The 20,404-nt window shown below is 38.2% G+C and overlaps 1 protein-coding gene across 11 annotated transcripts in view; it reads right to left on the bottom strand.

Annotated features, from left to right (window-relative positions):
* The window catches only part of SSBP2 (single stranded DNA binding protein 2), a 204,999-nt gene that overhangs the window by 62,986 nt on the left and 121,609 nt on the right, over positions 1-20,404 (bottom strand). For 8 of the 11 annotated variants that reach the window (XM_074813282.1, XM_074813289.1, XM_074813280.1 and 5 more), the window contains exon 5: positions 6,355-6,444. The exons of the other annotated variants lie outside the window; for them this stretch is intronic. In XM_074813282.1, coding sequence (XP_074669383.1) covers positions 6,355-6,444 — 90 coding nt within the window. The remainder of the gene's footprint in view (positions 1-6,354; positions 6,445-20,404) is intronic. 11 annotated transcript variants of the gene reach the window in all.

Raw genomic sequence — 20,404 nt, 5'->3', positions numbered from 1 at the left:
AAAACCAAATGCAATGTATCTCAAATTTTTTGGCCAATTTAAAGATCAGTGAAGAGATGGATGGAAACAGGCTGGCACTTCACTACCTGAAGAGCAGTGGTTTGCACCTGAACACAACCCTCACACTTCACACGGGCACACTGGCACGTGCTGCGGAACAGAAGTGTATCCAGGCTTCAAAATTTCTGTGACAATATTTCCAAATGTTCATGCTGTTATTTTCTAAATACATACTGTACCATGATGTGCAAGTATAAAACATCATATTTTTCCAACCTCATTGTCCTCAAGAAGAAGGAAGTGAGGCTAGTACTGAACACTTTGAGGACATTACTCTGCCTGTATCTAAGAAGGCTTTCACAAGTAACAATTCTGAACTACACATAACCAACCCTGGTGAAAAATGCTGGCTGTCCTCAGGCCAGACACTGGAATATTGGCTGTGAAAATCTGCAACTCTGAATTTCATTCCCTAATCCTCTTTGATCACAAGTGGATGAATTTAACTCACTGTAAATAAGTTTATTAGAACAATTTGTAAAGCTCTGGCTGCTGACATTATATGCATCCTCTAATGTCTAGACCCAAAGGTAAATAATTATTATAATCTGAATAAGTAATGTAAGTAATAATCCTCTAGTTACCCTATTTTAATGTCAGATAGGACTCCAAAAAGAGGGACAAAGACTGGGTCACATTGATCTCTGTGGATGGCATATGAAGAAACTACCAACAGAGTAACTCTGATGCTAAAAAACAGCACAGAAAATGTCCTAAATGACAGTATTACCATAGTAGCTAAGTGCCTTCCTCACACCTTAGCTTCATGTACAGGATGTTGTCTAGAGAGGAAAACTGGTAAACTGATGATGTGTTTCAAGACTCAGACTGGAGTTAGATGAGCAATTCAGAAATGTATACAGCCACCTTACCCTTTTCAATCTAATATAGTTTTATGACTTCTGTTGCCCAAGTAATTAATAACCTTTTAAAAGGATTGTCACTGACTACATTCTGTTTTAACAGGTGGAGTAACATGAAGAAAGAGAATTGAAATGACTTGTCTTGGTTTACCCAGGAAAAACATGGGTAACTTAGGGATGAACTGCACATCATGTTTTAGCATCCAGGCTCGCAGTCTGGTTCACAGAATCACAGAATCACCAAGGTTGGAAAAGACCTTGAAGTTCATCTAGTCCAACCATTAACCTAACATTGACAGTTCTCAACTCCACCATATCCCTCAGCGCTGGGTCAACCCAACTCTTAAACACCTCCAGGGATGGGGACTCCACCACCTCCCTGGGCAGCCCATTCCAACACCCAACAACCCCTTCTGGAAACAAATGCTTCCTAATATCTACTCTAAACCTTCCTTGGTGCAACTTGAGGCCATTCCCTCTTGTCCTATTGCTTGTTACTTTGTTGAAGAGACTCATCCCCAGTTCTCTGCAACCTCCTTTCAGGTAGTTGTAGAGGGCGATGAGGTCTCCCCTCAGCCTCCTCTTCTCCAGACTAAACAACCCCAGTTCCTTCAGCCACTCCTCGTACGACATGTGCTCCAGACCCTGCACCAGCTTTGTTGCCCTTCTCTGGACACGCTCGAGTCATTCAATGTCCTTTTTGTAGTGAGGGGCCCAAAACTGAACACAGTCATCAAGGTGCGGCCTCACCAGTGCCAAGTACAGGGGTAAGAGCCCTTCCCTGTCCCTGCTGGCCACGCTATTGCTGATACAAGCCAGGATGCCATTGGCCTTCTTGGCTACCTGGGCACACTGCTGGCTCCTGTTCAGCCGGCTGTCAATCAACACCCCCAGGTCCCTCTCTGACTGGCAGCTCTCCAGCCACTCCTCCCCAAGCCTGTAGCGCTGCTGGGGGTTGTTGTGGCCGAACTGCAGCACCCAGCATTTGGCCTTATTGAAGCTCATCCCGTTGGCCTTAGCCCATCGCTCCAGCCTGTCCAGGTCTCTCTGCAGAGCCTCCCTACCCTCGAGCAGATCAACACTCCCACCCAACTTGGTGTCATCTGCAAACTTACTGAGGGTGCACTCGATCCCCTCGTCTAGATCATCAATAAAGATGTTAAACAGGAGTGGCCCCAAAACCGAGCCCTGGGGGACACCACTCATGACCGGCCACCAACTGGATTTAACTCCATTCACCACAACTCTTTAGGCCCGGCCATCCAGCCAGTTTTTACCCAGCGAAGCGTGTGCCCATCCAAGCCACAAGCAGCCAGTTTCACCCTGAGATACTGTGGGAAACGGTGTCAAAGACCTTACTAAAGTCAACCAACGATTAACCTTCTCTGAGGATCCATATTCAAGAAAACAACTTAGCCACTGACCCACCAGACATCACCCCCATTGAACTGCACTTGACCAGTTATTTCAGCCTGAGACAAAATCCACTCAAACTTTTTTGGGTTTAGGAGTCTTGTATGACAGAACTATTGTCCCTCCTCCTGTATGCAGTCTCACACTCAGTTTTGCTGCATATGAACCAAGAGCAGATTCAGTTACTGTGTAACTTCTATTTATTTCCAGAGTATCACCTATTCTATGTACTGAAAGAAGGTAATGATAAAAATATACATAGCTATGAAATTTAAAGTTATATTAAAATACATACACACCAGTAGATGAAATTAAGACACATCCTAACACCACATAAAACTGTTTCCTTGACTTTCAAATTTAGTTTTTGACACTTTTTTTAAAAAGTCATTTAATTTGATGATAATAGTTGTGCACAACTCTACCACCTTTCTTTCACTGTATCATTGCAAGGTGTTGCCTTTTTGGACTGTCAGCACTGTAGTGATCATCATCCATCATCTGAACTGAAGTATAATACTACAAGTACAAAGAGATACAAGACAAATTCAACTGTTGGCTTCGGAAGTCCACCGCTGTGGACCAGGCATAAAATGCCAGAGATTGCTAATTAATGTTAGTGCTAGTGGCCTACATATATGTGAAAACCTCATTTTAAGAAGAGTGTTTTACCAGATACTGTCTGAGAAACCATACTTCTACCTCCACATGCTATACTAGTGTACTGATTATTTTCTTTTCTGAAAAATAAAAGATATTTATTTTCTTTTCTAAACAATAAAGGTCACAGAAATAACACTAGTGGTCAGCAGTGCCAATAAAACTGTAACCCAGGTAGTGTTTCTTGGTTCCCAGCACAGTCCCCATCTAAGTTGCCACCTTCCCCTAACTTGTCTGGTAAGAAGTAACTGCAGCAGCAAAAGCATCCATTTCGCTTACATCCCAGTTAGTGGTTAGTGCTGCACACCGAAGTAGAGTTGCAGTACAAAACCAAGAGACACTACTGATGAGAAATGAAATGACATTAAATTGTTTAGCAATTCTGAGTTAGCCAAGCAGAGCTGGAAGGTAATGGCTGTCAACAGCTTTACCTTAGGCCAATCCAAACATTTCATGAAAGCAAAAGGCACCTTTATCATTCCAGGATGACCTTCTAGATAAATCTTAGGTTGCAAAGGTGTTGAAATGTTACTATGTTTTCGTAGTGCAAAGTCTTAGTGAACTAAATATAGATATAAGCACCATTCTCTCACTGTTTCTATAATCTTCTGAATCTTAAAAACCTGAATTGTTCACTTTCATAATAGGAGTAAATTGCAGGTCTAAATTCCAAACTCTTAGTGAAAGAAGACTGGCAGTTCATAGAAAGGCTGAAGTTTCTCTGTATTCACATCAAGACAGATGAACATGTTTTCTGTGATTTGGTTTATTCTTGTGATCAGTGAGATCAGACGACTTGCTGAAGAGTATACAGAAACCGACTGTCTAGTTAAAGGTGTACTAGAAAGAAAGCACCTATGAAAGAAGTAGGAAGTTTTGATCACAAGTTTCTCTTTCTTGCTTGTCATTTCACCTGCTTTTTATGGCAGCAGATGATGCTCCTCAATTTTCAAGGTTCACATACACGGCTATGTCTGCCAATATAATTTCTTGTCTTCAGATAAATTGACATTGGTAAGATTCAGCTCTGTCTGAAGGTATTACAACCAGGTATTAACTGCTTCTTGACAACACTCACTCCAACAGAGCAACACATTGTCATGGACTGTCTGTACATACTTGCTTTATACACACCTTACAGTTTCAGCACATTGTTATGTAACTGACTGGATTTTGGCTTAGGTCCCCTTACTGGGATTGCTCCCAACCACATCAATTCATCCACTATCGAACTTGCAGTTGGATTTGCTAACTAGCATGTTATTTCTTTACATATACTCTTAAGCAGATGACTACAGCAAAAAGTAACAATCTCTTGAAAAATGTTTCTTCTGTTGACAAGGTCATTCAACTGAGGAAAGTAGATATCTATCAATTAAAACCGTATGGGACTAATCTTGAGTATTGCATGTTACAGAGAGACATGATGGCACAGACCCAGCAGTTTCAAGGAGAGGTGAAGGGTGATGTCTTGAGGAGACCAGAACAGACTGTGTAGACCAGCTCTTGGAACCTGCCTTGCAGAAGACTCATTGGCTATGCTGTTGAGTTCATGATAGCTCTGATTAATGTCATAAAGTATGTTACACTGAAAATGGATTTTCCCTGTTTGTTTTCCATCCCAGGCCTTGCAAAAAGAGTCGGCTGTTGGTGGGGCTTCAAGTAAGACTTAAGTCAGATAGCAAGACTTAAGTCAGATACTGAAAGACAAGGAAGTTTAACCATACTTAACTTTCTATCATCCTGTCTTTCTTACATCTTTAAAGATCTAGAGTGGCTAGAAGTCTTTTCACACTTCTAAAAACAAAACTCCCACAAAACCTTTGAAATAGTTACTCTCTCCTCTGTGTTTCACATACTTGCCCTATCTGAACCCCTTTCCCCTCTTAATTGTCCTCAAAGACAGTAAAAGAAAACAAACTTTAAATTCCTTTGACATTACAACTGGAGTAGACAGCTAAAATAAAGTGAAATATTATTCAATATAAAAATTAAGATAAAGTTGTGTTTTAAAAAAAATTTACCTAATCAGCTGTTAAAAACAGTAAAAGCAGAAATAAAATAATTAATTAGTTCTGCCAACTCCTGAGGATTTTGTGACTGGCAACAGTAAGGTATTTTCTCCTTCACTTGCAAGTAACTTTTCATTCATGTATTAAAAATTACGCCTCGGCTTTTGAGTTGATGAAGGAAACAACGTGTTCATGCCAGGTTCAGGGTTTCTTTATGTAGGCATCAATACTGCAGATAGCAGTTTTTCCCTCTGTGACTGTAGGAAAAGGAAGACCACACATAATAACTTTGTCACGTACATATAGTGCAAATAAAGACTGCTGATATTCTGCCATTTTTGTGCAAACACCATTTGGATAAAAAAATAAATAAAACATTTCTTCCTTTTTTCCAGATGAAATATGCTTCTTTTGTCTGTGTATCTCAGAGAAGAAGGAGAAAGACACTTTTCTCTACTTGGATTTCAGCATTTGGTATTTACAGAACATCCTATGATGACGTTCTCCCCACATCACAATCCTGGAAATCTGGGTTGTTTCTTTCACATCATGAGATCAAGTCTGTGAAGTGGAAATTTCTGTTCTTCCTAAAGAGCTGTTTCAATGCTAGAGATGCTGCTACTTTTTGCTCCTGCTGCACAGCCACAGTTTGCCAGTGTAAAGAAAAACAACCAAGCTTTAGTGAAGAGGAGATGCATCTTGGATTACAACTGTTAGGTTGGCCTTGCACTAAAACCTGCAATTTTTTCCATCATAGTATTCTGTCCTGTCAACGTCCAAAGTGCTAACTGTGTATTTAGTTTCATTTATGACAAAACTTTATAGAAGCAACACATGGTCTAAATCCTTGGCTTGTTTTTTTAGGCATTAGGCTTAAGACCTCCAATGTGCAAGGAGATGTTCAGTGGGATATTCTTAATTGCCTAGGTCTAATTCCCACTGAAACTTGAGCATCTTAAAAATCCGGCCTGTGGCTTTACCACAGAGCTAAACATGACCAACAACGTTCTTACTTTAAAGTTTCAATGCAATGTATGTGTATTATCACAAGAAATTACTTTAAAATTATATTCAAGCATTTTCAGTCTCCACTTATAAACTGGCACCATTTCTTATCCTTGAAATTTTGAAATGAGTTGTACTGTACTATTTCATAAATGAAATACTTGTCAGTCAGAGAGATCCCTTCCTTTCCACTTATTCACTTCTGTTAAAAAATAAATTCTCAAGTATTGCACCATATAGTAAGACATAGTTTAGAACAGGACCTTCTCTATAGACTTGTAAACAGTGTTATGGAGGATTTTCTATCCTAAAATTCCTGTAATCATAATTTTTCTGAATACCTGAAAAAAACCCGGTGGTACAGGACCTACTGGCATGCCATCTCCTGGGGGAATGTTTCCTAGCACTGGACTGGGAGCTGCTGCAGCACTCTGAAAAGAACAAAGGGAGAATAAACCTTTGTCATTGCATGGTAGGCATTAAACCCAACAGAAAAAAAAAAAAAACCCAAATCAAAAAAGCCCCCAAAACCTGACCAAAATGCAGAAAGTAATTCTCTGGATATGTCATGATGTCATTGTTTCATCTGAAGGTAAATTAAAATTGTATAGTGTTAAGTCTTCATTTATACAAGTATAATGATTTATTAAAATAACAAAGGTATGTTGAGGGGAAGGATGCTAGAGATCACATGGATATACAAATATGTGTCAAATAAATCTCTACTAGGTTTTTAAAAATATTGCATCTGAGTGTGTTTATATATATACAAACGTGAATGTACCTTGCACACTTTTTCTTGTATTATGTGTATAAACATCCTCACACATGCACAAGGATATACATATAGCATAAAGAAATTTATGCATTTTATCAGCAATTTCCAAGCACTTTAAAGATAATCTTAGCAGACTGTAATATTCTTTCAGAACTACATCAAGCTTCAAATCAGGATTCTGCTATAAACAGTACAAGAAGGAATGCTTACGATTCTGCTGGTAATGCTTATGATTTTCCCAACCCCACAAATAACCACCATGGCAAATTAGAAGAATTCAGGTTATGTTTTTGGAGGGTAAAGAAAAAAAGGGTTTCTAAGACATGAGTCAGAGGATGAAATTAGTTACCTTTGCAAATCCTTCAGTTTGAATAAGCAAGTAAAGAATATTGCTTCTGGCAATTTACAAGCAGGAGATTGCCACAAAAAGGGAAGCCAAACTGTTATTGTTGTCATGTATTGGAACCTGAATTACTTTTAATTTCTAGCAGTCTTCCTTCCTGCAATATGTTTCTGTAGGGCACAAGGCTGAATCACCCATAAAGGCTTACAATCTTCTGTGAAAGTACTCACCCACACACAATGCATCGAGAGCCACTTGCAGCTTACTAATGACCTGCCAACACCTGCCCTACAGAATATGAATGGCTTGCGTTTATTAACTTATCACTCTATTGTCCGCGCACACTTGATATCCAAAAGATGCAGATGTGAAAATTGTATTTCCAGGTGTCGTGGCACACTATCTAGGAAATTAAAGAATAATGCTGGAAAGTTTTGAAAACTGGCACAAAGAAGGGCTGACCTTTTTAAACCAAGCAGAAAGGAAATAGTTAATTAACACAAGACTTTTCAATGGCTTAAACTATGCTTTGGAATCAAACTTCTGAACAACTACCAGTAGCATATTTAGCATCTAAGCTGTATGTTCTTTCCAAACAGAAGTCTAGAACATATCATTAAAATACAAAGACTGCAAAACATGCTGGCTTCAGAACTGAGTACAACACTTCAATTCACTAGAAAACTCTGTAATAAACAGTCTTATTTATGCAAGGATCTTGTCTGCAGGATCAGTGTTAAAATACTATATAATTGCAATTGACAGAGAAAGCCAGGCAGGTGAGTTGGATGCAGCAAATGCTTTTAAATTGTAATACCTTCTCATGAGAGGCTACCACAAACCAATCCAACCACCAGCCTATAAAGCTGTAGCAAATAAAGACGGTTCTCCGCTAGCCACTGCTATTCTTTGGCCACTGCCTGAAGTTCATGAGACTGGCATATGATGCTGCTTAGGTGCACACAATATCATGCGAGTCCCTGGAAGGAGTCAGGTACTTCTCTCAGATCAGTGGCAGTCTCTTGGCCTCCCAGACAGAGGGGGAAATAAGCAAGTGGTGTGAATGCACAGAAGTAACTCCTGAAGAACAGAATAATTTTGTTACCCTTCCTTTCTTTTGCATGGCTTCGGTGAATGTCCTCTAATTACTTTCAGATTATCTACATTTCCAAAGGAAAACAGAAGATAAAAGTTTTCAGCTTTTTTTTTTTAAGCACAAAAATGACCTGTTTAAACTGAGCATTGGGTAACAATGTCAATTAAAATCATGAATAGGTGTAGATACAGTTTGAGTGAAGTGTGTTGGATCTTACCTCCATATGTACAGGTTTTCTAGATGAAGAATGACAACAGTAGCATCACTGATGAAGAAAATCAATGATGTTAAAAGCCTGAGCACCTTAAAATGTCCAAAATAGCCTGCACTCCAGTCTCTGACTAAGAAGGAGTAGCCCATTAAAGGGGCACTAATAATGATGAACCTTATTACAGTATCATCCCCCCTTGCATATTAATTCCTGATTGCCCCTATGCTACCTTAGCTGTGTCCATCTTCACCAGCCATGTAATATGCACTGTAAAATGTCCAGTGGAGCCAAAGCCACAGAACAAAGCATTTGAACAGACTGTAATAAATCACTGGGCAAACGCATCTCAACAGCATGAAGTCAGATAGGCAGAACACTGTCAAAGTTGCGAGATCTCAGAAAAAGAGCTAAGCAGCACCTCCTCTCATACACAACCAGTTTTCAGAAGCCTCCCATCCCAGGATCCCTCACTCCTGCTCACATTATTTAAACTAAACTATACCAGGCATTAATGCATGCCAGAGTGCCTTAATACACTCAATGGGTCATAGATGTCCTCCACAAATGTGGCCTCTGACAGAGCCCCCAGGTTACGAAAGGATGTAAGAGAAGAAGGGAATGACTTCTTAGGATGCAGTGCTCCTACAGGGATATAGGGATCTGCCTGCACTGAATTCATGCCATTTCCTGCACTTTAAAAAAGAAAAATGGCAAAATATACTTAATAGTTTAAGAAAAGGATTAAAATTGTATGTTAAGATTTATGTTAGCCATTAAACCTCCTAACAAGGCGTTATAAGAAATATGCCTGAAGATAACATTTTCATAATTGTCTCAATAATGGTTTCTTAAAAAGAATTATTTTTTTTCTTATTTTTGAATCTGACTTAGCAGTGATACCAGAGAGATCTGGTAGATACTGCTCCTCAGTGAACCTCAGAGTACACAACTCAGAGAGTGAACCTCAGTGAACCTCAGAGAGTGCACAACTCTCCAGGACTGGTAAAATGGGCATAGGGTGATTCTCTGTCTCCTGAGCTACAGACATAGCAATGAATGACCGTAAGTCTACTTCACACGTGTAATGAAACGCATTACTTTCAGAGGTGCTGCCAATTCCTGTGAAAGGCATACTGCTCCAAAGTGACCACTTTTTAAGACGAGTGGGTTTTGTACAACTATGTGGATGAAGAAGATATGTAGAAAGGAGCCAGATGAAGGCAACACATGAGACTGGAGAGCTTCTACAGCCTCCTCAGAAAGCTTTCTGCTTGAGGACTGAAGTTCCATCCTGGAGAGCTGCCCAGAGGGTGGCCAAAACATCTGAGCAGTGCTATCAGATGGGTATCAGAGAAATAATTTGTAATAATGAAGGGGGAAGAAAAGCAAGGTCTTGTGGAGGTGATTACATAACAACTGATCCAGACTGATTTACTCAATCTTGGTTCTCGTGGTTTCCGGAGAAAAAGGTCTCAACCAGAAGGGAACTAGCCTTTGCTTCAGGCTAGTTACTCAAAATTAAATTCATTTACTAATGTTGGCCATTTTTTGATTGTGGACCATGATGTTTTGGGGTAAAGTATTCAATGTGTGGATTTTAACTGACCTAATTATTTGAGATTTAATTATACCACTCGTGCAAAACCATCTCTGCTTTGTATTTCTGACTGGGAAGGAGAACAGAATGATGCAAAGTTTGAGTGGCTGTAATAGTAGGTCAATTTTACTGACATTTGAAGTACTGCTTAATAATTGTAGGAATATTACAGTTATAGGCATTCTGCAATAGTCCAGTCTTAGGTGTTACAGAAACATCAACTTCTATCTTTCATTATGTAATGTACTAGGCTTTTTTTCTGTTTTCATGTTTGTTTGTTTGGGATTATCTTCGCTGATGGGCATTGAAGTCCCAAAACCAGAAATAAAGCATTTTCAGTGTTTTAGGGATATTACATTTTCTAGCTTGCACTATCCAATGGTTTTAAGAACTTATACCAGGTAGATCAATAAACAAACCTGCAACTGCTGCATTAAAAATATTCTTATTTATTCTATCCTGATTAATTATTCAGTTCTTTTTTCACAGACCCACAGCAAACCATGCCTTCTTTCTGCATGCATTATAAGTTGTTCATCATTTATACTTCCATTAGTTTGACACTCTGAATATCTGCAATTTGCTTTCCCTGTTTTTCATAATAAGATGAAACAGGAAAGTTTAAATGGTCTAATACTTTTGTACAGTATCTTACCTCCTTAAAAATGGAAAACTGTATTTGCTTTTGTAGCTAGAATACTGAATTTATCATATATCTTTACAATTATTAATTGAAAAGGTATTCTTGAAAGAAACTTATTGTGGTCATTCTTTACCAGCGCCACTCTTGACAATGTAAAAATAGATTACTATATTAAAAAAATTAAAACTAGCTATGGGTTAGACTGGTTTTTACAATACAGAAATCACAAAGTAAATAAAAAATAAAAAAGGTTAGTTATTGCATTAGTACAGTATCTGAAATATAAAAATCTGCAACACATAGGCTACCACAAGAAGTGGTTTATGATGGAAGCTCACAGAAGAATTCCATTTGCAATCCAAGAATTTTACAAAGAAAGGACTTTGACTTTATCTATAAAAATCCTTATCCAGCTCATTCACTAATCTGGGCATTTAATTTCAGGTATTTTGCTTAGAGTAAGGAATCCTTATTTTTATCCAAAGTAAGAAGTTTATCACGTTACTAAAATTTTCCACCAAAAGGAGACTTCTAATGTTTTAGAAGTCTACTTGATGATGAATGATGAAATCTACCTGGTGATGGATGAGAGAAGTTGGACCTCACATATAAGACACATCTATGGCCACTCTTGTCCACTCATTCCCTTATCATCCAAGTCTCCTCCATAAACCTCCTCTACATCAGCCCTAAATCTGCTGAGTTAGCTGGAGAGTCCCATTTGCTGCTGAATTACTAGAGGTGGTGGGTACCCACACCTTCAGCTGCATCAAGCAACAAGCCAATCCCTCCTGCTACTGGCTTATTCGGAGACAAGTGTCCTTGTGTCCTGTCTTCTGTGGCAAAACATGAGCGCAGTACTGGTGTGTTGTGCTGTGAAGACCACGCAAGTAAAAGTCCCTGCTGGACTCCAGACAGAGACAGCATGGTGCCTCTAAAGGACAATGAAACTACTGGGACCAGTGTCCATGATGCAGGCAAGTTTAAACCTCTATTTTAGGATTTAATGATGCTAAAACTGGCATCAAAGAGGAAGAGGGAGTAACAGTTTGTTGAGAACACAGCAATAGTGTCAGGATAAAAAAGGAGCTGCATTAATAACTCTGGTTTAGATGAAGGTGTGGAGCTAGACCTAGTAAGGCCCAGGTGCTTGCCAGTGCTGTCAAGTGTGCTAGTTTGAGTCCGTCTCTTCAAAATAGATTATTTCCACAGGGAGAGTCTGAAACAGTTAAAAAGTCGATTTTCCCTTTTAACGATGTTTCCTCTCACTATTCCTACTGCAGATGTGACTGTGCTTTCCCAATACCTACTGTCACATAGCACACACGAGTGAGGTGTGCCTGAGAACGCTTTGCTCTCAGCCCGACTTGTGACCCTTCCATATACTGCTGGAAGCAACAGCCTGTTGATAATTACAGGCTGACAGAGCCTCTGACAAATGGTCCTTATTCCCTAATATTAGGGTAAAACGGGGTGTTCTCTGGAGGGGCACTGCAATGCCTACCTAGAAGGTTCACACATTTTTGCCACACGGCTTGATGCACGGTGAGTGTGATGCACCGTGAATGTAGCAGTACAGGCAGGCCAGGGTGAACACACGAAAGTGAATTAGCAGCATCAGTATGATTAAAAATTTTCATACTGGTAAGATTTTGTAGCACAAATGTGTCTCAGAGCATTCTGGGAGAACAAACCTCTAACCTGACTTCACGAGTCCTACAAGCTGAACAGCATGACCAGAAACATCTTACTGCAGAACTGGCTGCAAGGTATTGCAACTGCAAGTTGTATGCACTATTTTTCTGGGTTCAAGGTCAAGAAAAAACAAACCAACTAAAAATACCCAAGAAACTTTGTGTTTACACCAGATCTCAAAAGTCCAAAGACTAAGCAGCACTTGTTTAAAGTACTGTATGGTGTAGGAACTCCTACTTCTCATACTCCTTTTGCTGAGACTCTAATTACTTTAATGATACAACTGAAAGCTTTGCTTTTGATTATTCAAAAAATTTATATCTGATTTTGAATGATAATCAGAAAAAACTGCTAACGTACGCTAAACTATTGTAAGCAATGCCAGACATACTTTAGCTTTTTTTCCTCTTACTGAATCCTGCTTCAGGGAGAAGTTAGGTCATGAGAATTTTGGCAAGATCTTCAAAAATAATAACACTTAAATCAGTTTCTCTGAAATACAGGTTTTTCATCAAGAGTGCTATTTTCATAAGAAATCTAATATAGAGCAATTCCGAGAACTAGCTGTATTATATATGCAGTATCATTTTACATTTCATCTAAACGCGACCAAGATGTATTCACTCCTCAAGTTCAAGTGTGGAAATATGAATATGAAATATAGATACAACTGGCACTTAATGTGGTGTTAAGGATCATTTTGATCCTGTAATAAATAACCCATTATTATTTTATTTTAGAATCACTGAGCTTTCTAACTTGAATGAATTTAAATGTATTTTTTTAAATTGTAGCACAAGTATTAATATAATCTTTTCATATATTCATATATGCAACCAAAATACACAGAAACCAAACAAAAATATTCTGTCATGGAAGATATTAATATAATCAGCTGAATCAAAACAAGAGCAGAAATGTTCAGCATCTCAGCTTAGTTTTGTATACGACGTTAATGTACAGGTAATTTAAACAAACTGAACAGCAAATGTGTCAGGATGGCTGTGAAGGACAACACAGGGAAACTATAACTGCCGTTGGTACCCAGTCTAAAACACTGATGACAGCAGTGTACTGTTGGCAGGAAAAGCAGAAAATGTTTAATTTTTGGTAGATATCTCCTTGAAACCCATGCTGAAAACTCACACTGATGCTAAGCATAAATAAGACTCTGCTAGTCAGTTGATACAGCTCTGAGATGAATGTACGAGTAAGTTCATATGAAAGTCAAACGTCTCTCCAAATCAGTATTGCTTAATTCATCACATTCAGTGATGTCAATTAAGAGAACTGTAAATAAACAGGAACAGATGACATTGGGGCCATTGTGTTTAGCGGTGACCAGTCCCTGATGCACCAAAAGCGCAACAATAACAGAAAAATAATGTATAAGCCAACTGTCTATTTTTGTCACTTTCTCATACCCTCCTTTTTCCAGAAATTTTGTTCAGTTAAGCACAGCACTCTGGTTGCTTTCCCATACAGGCATGGATACGTATAATGCACCAAAAAGCTAACTGCTTATTACCAACTTACTGGTTACCATCTTGGAATTCTTCTAATTCACAGTATTTCATGCCTTCTCAAGTTTACTTCAAACAAACAAGAAACTAACTGAACAGACACAGACACGCAAAATCGTGTATTATCTTTTATCACATTTTACTGAGTATTTTTGACAAAACTATATTGTCCTCTTTAACAGAACACCTATAGAATTGTTTCTTTCTTTCCTGAGGATGAAGGAGAAATATTTAGTACTACTTTTTCAAGTTCATGAATTTGGGAGATGATGGGAATTAGGGAGTTTAAATTCAGGTGGGTTTTTTTTCCCCCCGGAAAGACAAATGATGGACAATTGTTATTTCCAACCACATTTACCACATGCTTAATTTCTGGTCATTTGATAGTTTCATAGACAGACTGTAGTCAGTTCTGCAACAACATTAGCAAATTTACATTTCTAAACCCTTCAACTTGCAATTTAACAAGTTTTTCTAAGCCATTAGCTAGTTACTAAAATACTGCTTCATTATTTTTTACCTACCACAAATCAGAGAAAGAAATGTTAAGAGGAACTACAGTGGTTAACCTCATTTTCTTCAAGACAGAACAAAAAACTACTCACCACTCTGAACAAAAAAAAAGAAATAAGAAAATTTAAATAAGCTGTTATTCCTTTCACAGACCCTTTGAACACTCAGCTGTACACAAAAGACCCATAACCCCTAGACTGAGCAGCCATGGTTTACTTAAAATGAATTGAAGATCTTGCCCCAAAGGGTAGATTCATCACAGTGATAGAAGCAAGCCATTTGAAAGATCTGGATCACAAGACCTAATTAATTCTTGGTGTAGTTCCACTGATATATTTTTGTCTAAAATATTTCATTTCTGTTCTGTAATAGGAAGGCATTCATGTGACATTGTCTGAGAAGTGTAACTGTAAAAGGTTATAATGCTGTTTCTTGTAACTTCTCAATTTTCCTCAAATTGGAGTTGCTTACAGTTTGATCTGGACTCTGGCATTGTATTTCTTTTCACTCCATCTTACACATTACTATGAGTGATAAAAAATATATAATGTCATATGATAATAATTCTATAAATAGCCAAGCTGTGTATCTGTTATCAGAAGAAAAAAATTACATTTAATCTAATTTTCAGGAAAAAAATGTTGTTTTACTCAGTTTACATCAGCACACCTGTTCACTTAGTGAAAAGCAGACCTGTTGACAAGGATGGCACACTCCGGGGCTCCATCCCTTCTTCTTTCCCCAAGAAATAATCCTACCCCCAAAACAACCCCACCGTAAGAAAGCTTCCCTGTATCTTTAGTAAGATTAGTTTGTTTTACTATATCCCAGTGCCCAATCTGTGGTTTTCATTCTACTTAGTTGAAATAGTGAAATTCTATTACAGAACTGAAAACTAGGTATGAGGTTGGAAGTATACTGTTAAGAGTAACAGAAATTATTTTTAAGGAAAGCTTTTCTATCAATGAATAAAAGGATTTCAAACTCTTGTCAAAAGACAGCATTTCAGTCCTGTCTCTTGGCTGCTTCTTCTTGGATTACTTAGAATTCGATTTCCAGACAAATGTTTCTCTGAAGTATGGTTATAAAGAAAAGCTATTTTAAAATGTATATTGGTCACAGGAAATTATTAACATCACTATTGCACATAGGTATCAACAGAACGTTCACTTTAAAAAAAAAAAAAAGTGCAAAATAATTTGTTTTAAATATGCAAATAAGGAATCAAATTTCTGTCCATTCTTTTCCAAAATGGAACCGAACTATACTTAAAAGCTGAATATTTGGCTTTTCCTGTTTCTTTACGAAGACACAAAATAATTATTTTCAGACAATTTTCTAGTAATGTTTCATTTCAGCTTAATTCTAAGCCCTGTGTTATTTAGTAACATGTACTTACGTACAAAATTGAAACACCAAGGGTTAGGCAGCTGAGTTACGTTATGCTTTTGATAAAATGCAACAGTATTGTCGGATTCATCAGTAATAACCACACTGCTGACAAGTTAAAGGCACTTGAGGACACAAAACATTGCTGTTGCAGCTTGGAGCTGAGTTGCAGTGATATTTCAATGAAATGACTTCTTTCCAGAAGTGACACTTACACCCCTCCTCCAGATTCCCTGGAGACCAAGACTGCTTCGGTCTGCTAGCTTAACAACCACAAAATACTCAATGCGCTACTTTTTTCCAAGCTGCACCTCCAGATCACATCTTTGTTGAATAACTGACATCACAGACCATAGGTTTAACCCACTGCCTTCCTCATCAGGAGGAATCTGAATGAAGGTATGCGAAGATGCTTCTCCTAAAAAGGAGAAAAACGATTCAAATTGTTTAACTTACGTGATCATGACATATTATGAGTATCCGATCGAATTTTTAAATCAGTCATCAGATCGAAGCATTGCTTTTACATTTAAAATTGCTGGAATACAAAAATGCATCTATTGTCTTTTCTTAGTATTTTCTCAACAGCTGATGAGGTCATAATAATTGGACTGCAAAAAAAGAGGAATATTGCTATAAGATTTTTAATATACACAGTCAAATATGGCTAGCTCCTGAAATAATTATTCCAAATAATTTTAAATGGTGACTGATCATATGACATCCTCTCCAATCAGGTCAAAAATAGGTACCTAAAGCTAATTTTTAGAAATACAGCGCTTAGTCCACCTATGTAGTTTGAGTAACTGACAATCACTGTGCTTCAGCCATGACATACTACACAAAGTGGGCTGATCACTGCTAGCCTCGCTGCTCCAAACGTGATCCATTTTGTTCTGTTGATGCTCTACAGAAAATTCAGTTGGTACAATTGTACTAGTTAGTTTAGTATGAGAAGACTATCTTATACCCTAACTTTCTCTAGTTGTTAAGCTGGTTGGCACAATATCTTTTAATCTTTTAATTAATCTAACTGTTAAACCCATTTTGTTTTCCAAAGATTTAAAGATTGCCATAATGTTGTATTCCAGTTTTCATGCCACTGCACTCCACACAATAGTTCTCTCCCATTTTAAGAATATAGTGGTTAGCAATGATAAGATTAAAGTTTTTCTGCATCCCTCTGTCTTTTCTAAGTTATGAAACACAATGAACAAAATACACTGTGAGTTGAAAGACCAAATTTTGATTATGAAAAACGTAAAGTAGACCAGTTTGGGGTTATCCTTAGGTCACCTGGGAGTGACTCAGCAATCTTGGCAATATATGCGTATCTTCTGGAAAAAAAAAAAAAAACCAAAACCCACAACAGAAGAAAACTCAGTAATTCCCTCTCCATCCAAATGGATTTTTGTCTCCATATGTAGCTGACTGCAAAAGAAAGCATTTGTACAACCCCCTAAATTTTATTTCAGAAGGAGCTGAACTGCAGAATTTACCTCATGATGAAACTGCTTGTCTGCTCAAGAAATAGTATATTTTGGGTGTTCTTGTCCGGACCTTCATGTCATGAAATTCCTCTTTAACAACCATTACTAAAATACTAACTACAGATGTATCTCTGTCTTTTTCAAGTCTGTGCTGTAAATGTTACTACTCTGTCCTAAAACATGAAAATATGTGACTTCACAATACTGTAATATTGACAGCACATTTTCATAGACAAAACATACGTCTAGATTTTTTGAACACTACCTCCATTGTTGACTGAGTTAGTGGCAGGTAACACAATACATACTTTAGAGTCTCTAGCCTGAATTTCATGGCTTTAAAATCCGTGGTATTTCTTGTGTATACGGGTGCTGAAAAATAAGCGCTTAATTCCATAACAAGCATATGTTCATTTTAAGACACCAAGAGACTGCAGCTAAAAAATCACCACACATTATTATTATTATTCTCTTAAAGAGGTTTCTCTGTTTTCCTTATGAGTGAAGCTGTTCCCTAAATGTCCTGAAGTTAATTCCATAAGCAGAAAAATCATCACAAAGCCAACACTTTCAGGAAACTAACAAGCATTTGAAAATTAAAGGTATATGCTGGAATATCTCAATTTCCATACAACACTGAATAAAGCCCTTAGGAATACTTCCCTACCATCCAAGACTAACAAGACCAGTGAGGCTCATCTCCTCAGGCACCCTCCACAGCCACCACAAAGAGAAAGCCGCTCCAAGACATCCTCTGGAGGATGTGTCTTTTCCCATCATCTACCAAGGATGTGCAGGGAGACCAACCTTACCAAGACTGAGATTCACCTTTGTGAAAACCCTCTATATGTTCAAGAATTTTTAGTTTAACTGAAGTGTTGCATGCAATGTATGGTGCACAGCATTTATAACAAAATATGGTCCAACAGATAGGACTTTTCAAACATGCCTGTAACTCGGGTTTTCAACAACAGCTAGAATGTTTATCTTTTAATATTCACATCTGAGAAAAACATTGCCAATTTGAAGAAAGCTAGCCTGTACAGTATCTAATTTTTCTCTGTTGTCTGAATGTCTATCTTTGGATAAATGTAACTTGTTGAGCACACAGTTAACACCTCTAAGTGCTAAAACAGAATTACGTACCGTGCTTATGAAGACCGAACATTTTCATGCTGGTGACTATTTGCTATGAAGTAGTTATCTTGGGTAGCCTACCAATAACAGGAGCCCAACCTGCTACCCCATGGGGTACAAGAATTCAAGGAAGAGGCATTCATCCACACTCAAGGGACAGCAGAGGACTCAGTCCTCCAAGGACCTGCCTGCGTAAAGCTTTTTAGATTTCTTCTAAATGCTTCAGTATCTGAAACACACTGCCTGTATCTCAAACACTTTCTATCTGGAATGGTAGTCTGATGCACAAGTCTGAGACTTTTTTAAATTTAGGATATGGGTAAAAAAACCAAACCAAAACAAAAAAACCTCAAACCAAAAGAACTAATAAATGGCATTTGAGACCCAGCAGTTTTGCCGCCCCACCAAAGAAGCCAGGCAGAAGAGCAGTGTCCCTAAAGTTAAACACAAATAGATTACTGAAGATAAAAAAACCTAAACCCTCCCCTTCCTTTGGGAATTACATACAGTGCATCACACAAGAAAACAAAATCTGTGAGTGCCCAGCATGCACCCATGGCTTGCTAAGGACTTCAGCTGAGAACAAACAGCCTTGCCAGGAAAAGCCCCAGCTTCAGCCACAATTAAACTTGCTGGGTCCCCACATCACACTGCAAAGCAGATAAAACCCAGGTGGTTGTCTCAGGTTGCTTCTCCTCAGGGAACCAATTATTTTACACCCCATGGTGTGAAAATCCATGGTGGTGATAATGAGAACCTGAATCTTTTAGGGTTAACTAGCTCGTACAGCTCTTAAATACACCTTTAAAATCTTAAGATTTTGCTTATTCTAATATTATTCATGTTTTTAAGTAGTGTCCACACAGACATTGGCATGGCCCTTCCTCCATCCTGCCAGCAAGCCCTGGACATGGGGACTGCAGTCAAGGCACCTCCCTTCCTGGAGGGATGCTGATTCACACACGCCTTCCACTTGAAAAATGACAATATTGGTAGTGTGTTTTCAAATACATATGTTATACAGGGAACAAGAGACAAAATCCATCTGATTTAAGACCAATTACAAAAACTTCTACTTCACCATGTAATTCTCCGTTGCACCCATCAAAAAAAGAAAAAAATCAGCCTAAATCAGGAACATGGTATGAAAAATTCCCTTCACAATCTGACAGAATTATGAGCAGCTGGAAATAGTCAGGCACCTGTCATCAAAAATGGTACTGTCCAACCTTGCCTGTAATAAACATTTACACATGCATAGACTGTATATAGATATAGATTGACTTTAAATGTGAGTTATGGGTATAGATATTTTCACTGAAGATGCACATACTACGAGGAAGGAGCCCTTATAAAGTAAAGCATGTATAAAAAACATTATTTATATAAATAAGTCATGTCACATAATACCAATCTAAGAGAAAAGCAAGCACCTCTTCCCAAGCTCCCTGACAAAGCGCAAGAGTGCAAACCTAACTGTCATGGTCACCTTCATTTCAGGACAGTGTCCAAGTTGACCTAAAAGACTAGAGATAAATGTTAGTGCTTACTGGTCATCATAATCCATATTTCACTATACATAAAAAGCTGGCTTCTTCCTCTCAGCTAACACAGAGAGGCTTGCAGGAAGGAAAGTAGAGATAGATCCAGTTTAGCTCTGCTCATTGAAGAAAATTATCTAAAGTGGAGCACAGCAGCTAGACACCCATGTGCCACCTTAACACCTCCCAGTCCATAATGCTATTCGAAGTTACTTTAAACTCAGGTGAAACCACAGCAGTCTAAGAACTATGTAATATACAGGCTGGTAACAAGAGAAAACAAGAACTAAAAAAAATTGAAGCTTACTCCCCTGCCTAAACTATCAGAAAAAATTAACAAATTAATAAATTTGAAGCCTTCTCAGACAGGTTGGTTAATTACAGAGAGCTGGCTGGTTGCAAGTGCTCTGCTACCACGGCATAATATAAGCTACA

The sequence above is a fragment of the Strix aluco genome, chromosome Z, assembly GCF_031877795.1.
Source record: "Strix aluco isolate bStrAlu1 chromosome Z, bStrAlu1.hap1, whole genome shotgun sequence".
In the NCBI taxonomy this organism is placed as follows: Eukaryota; Metazoa; Chordata; class Aves; order Strigiformes; family Strigidae; genus Strix; species Strix aluco.
This window is presented reverse-complemented; position numbering and strand designations above follow the sequence as displayed.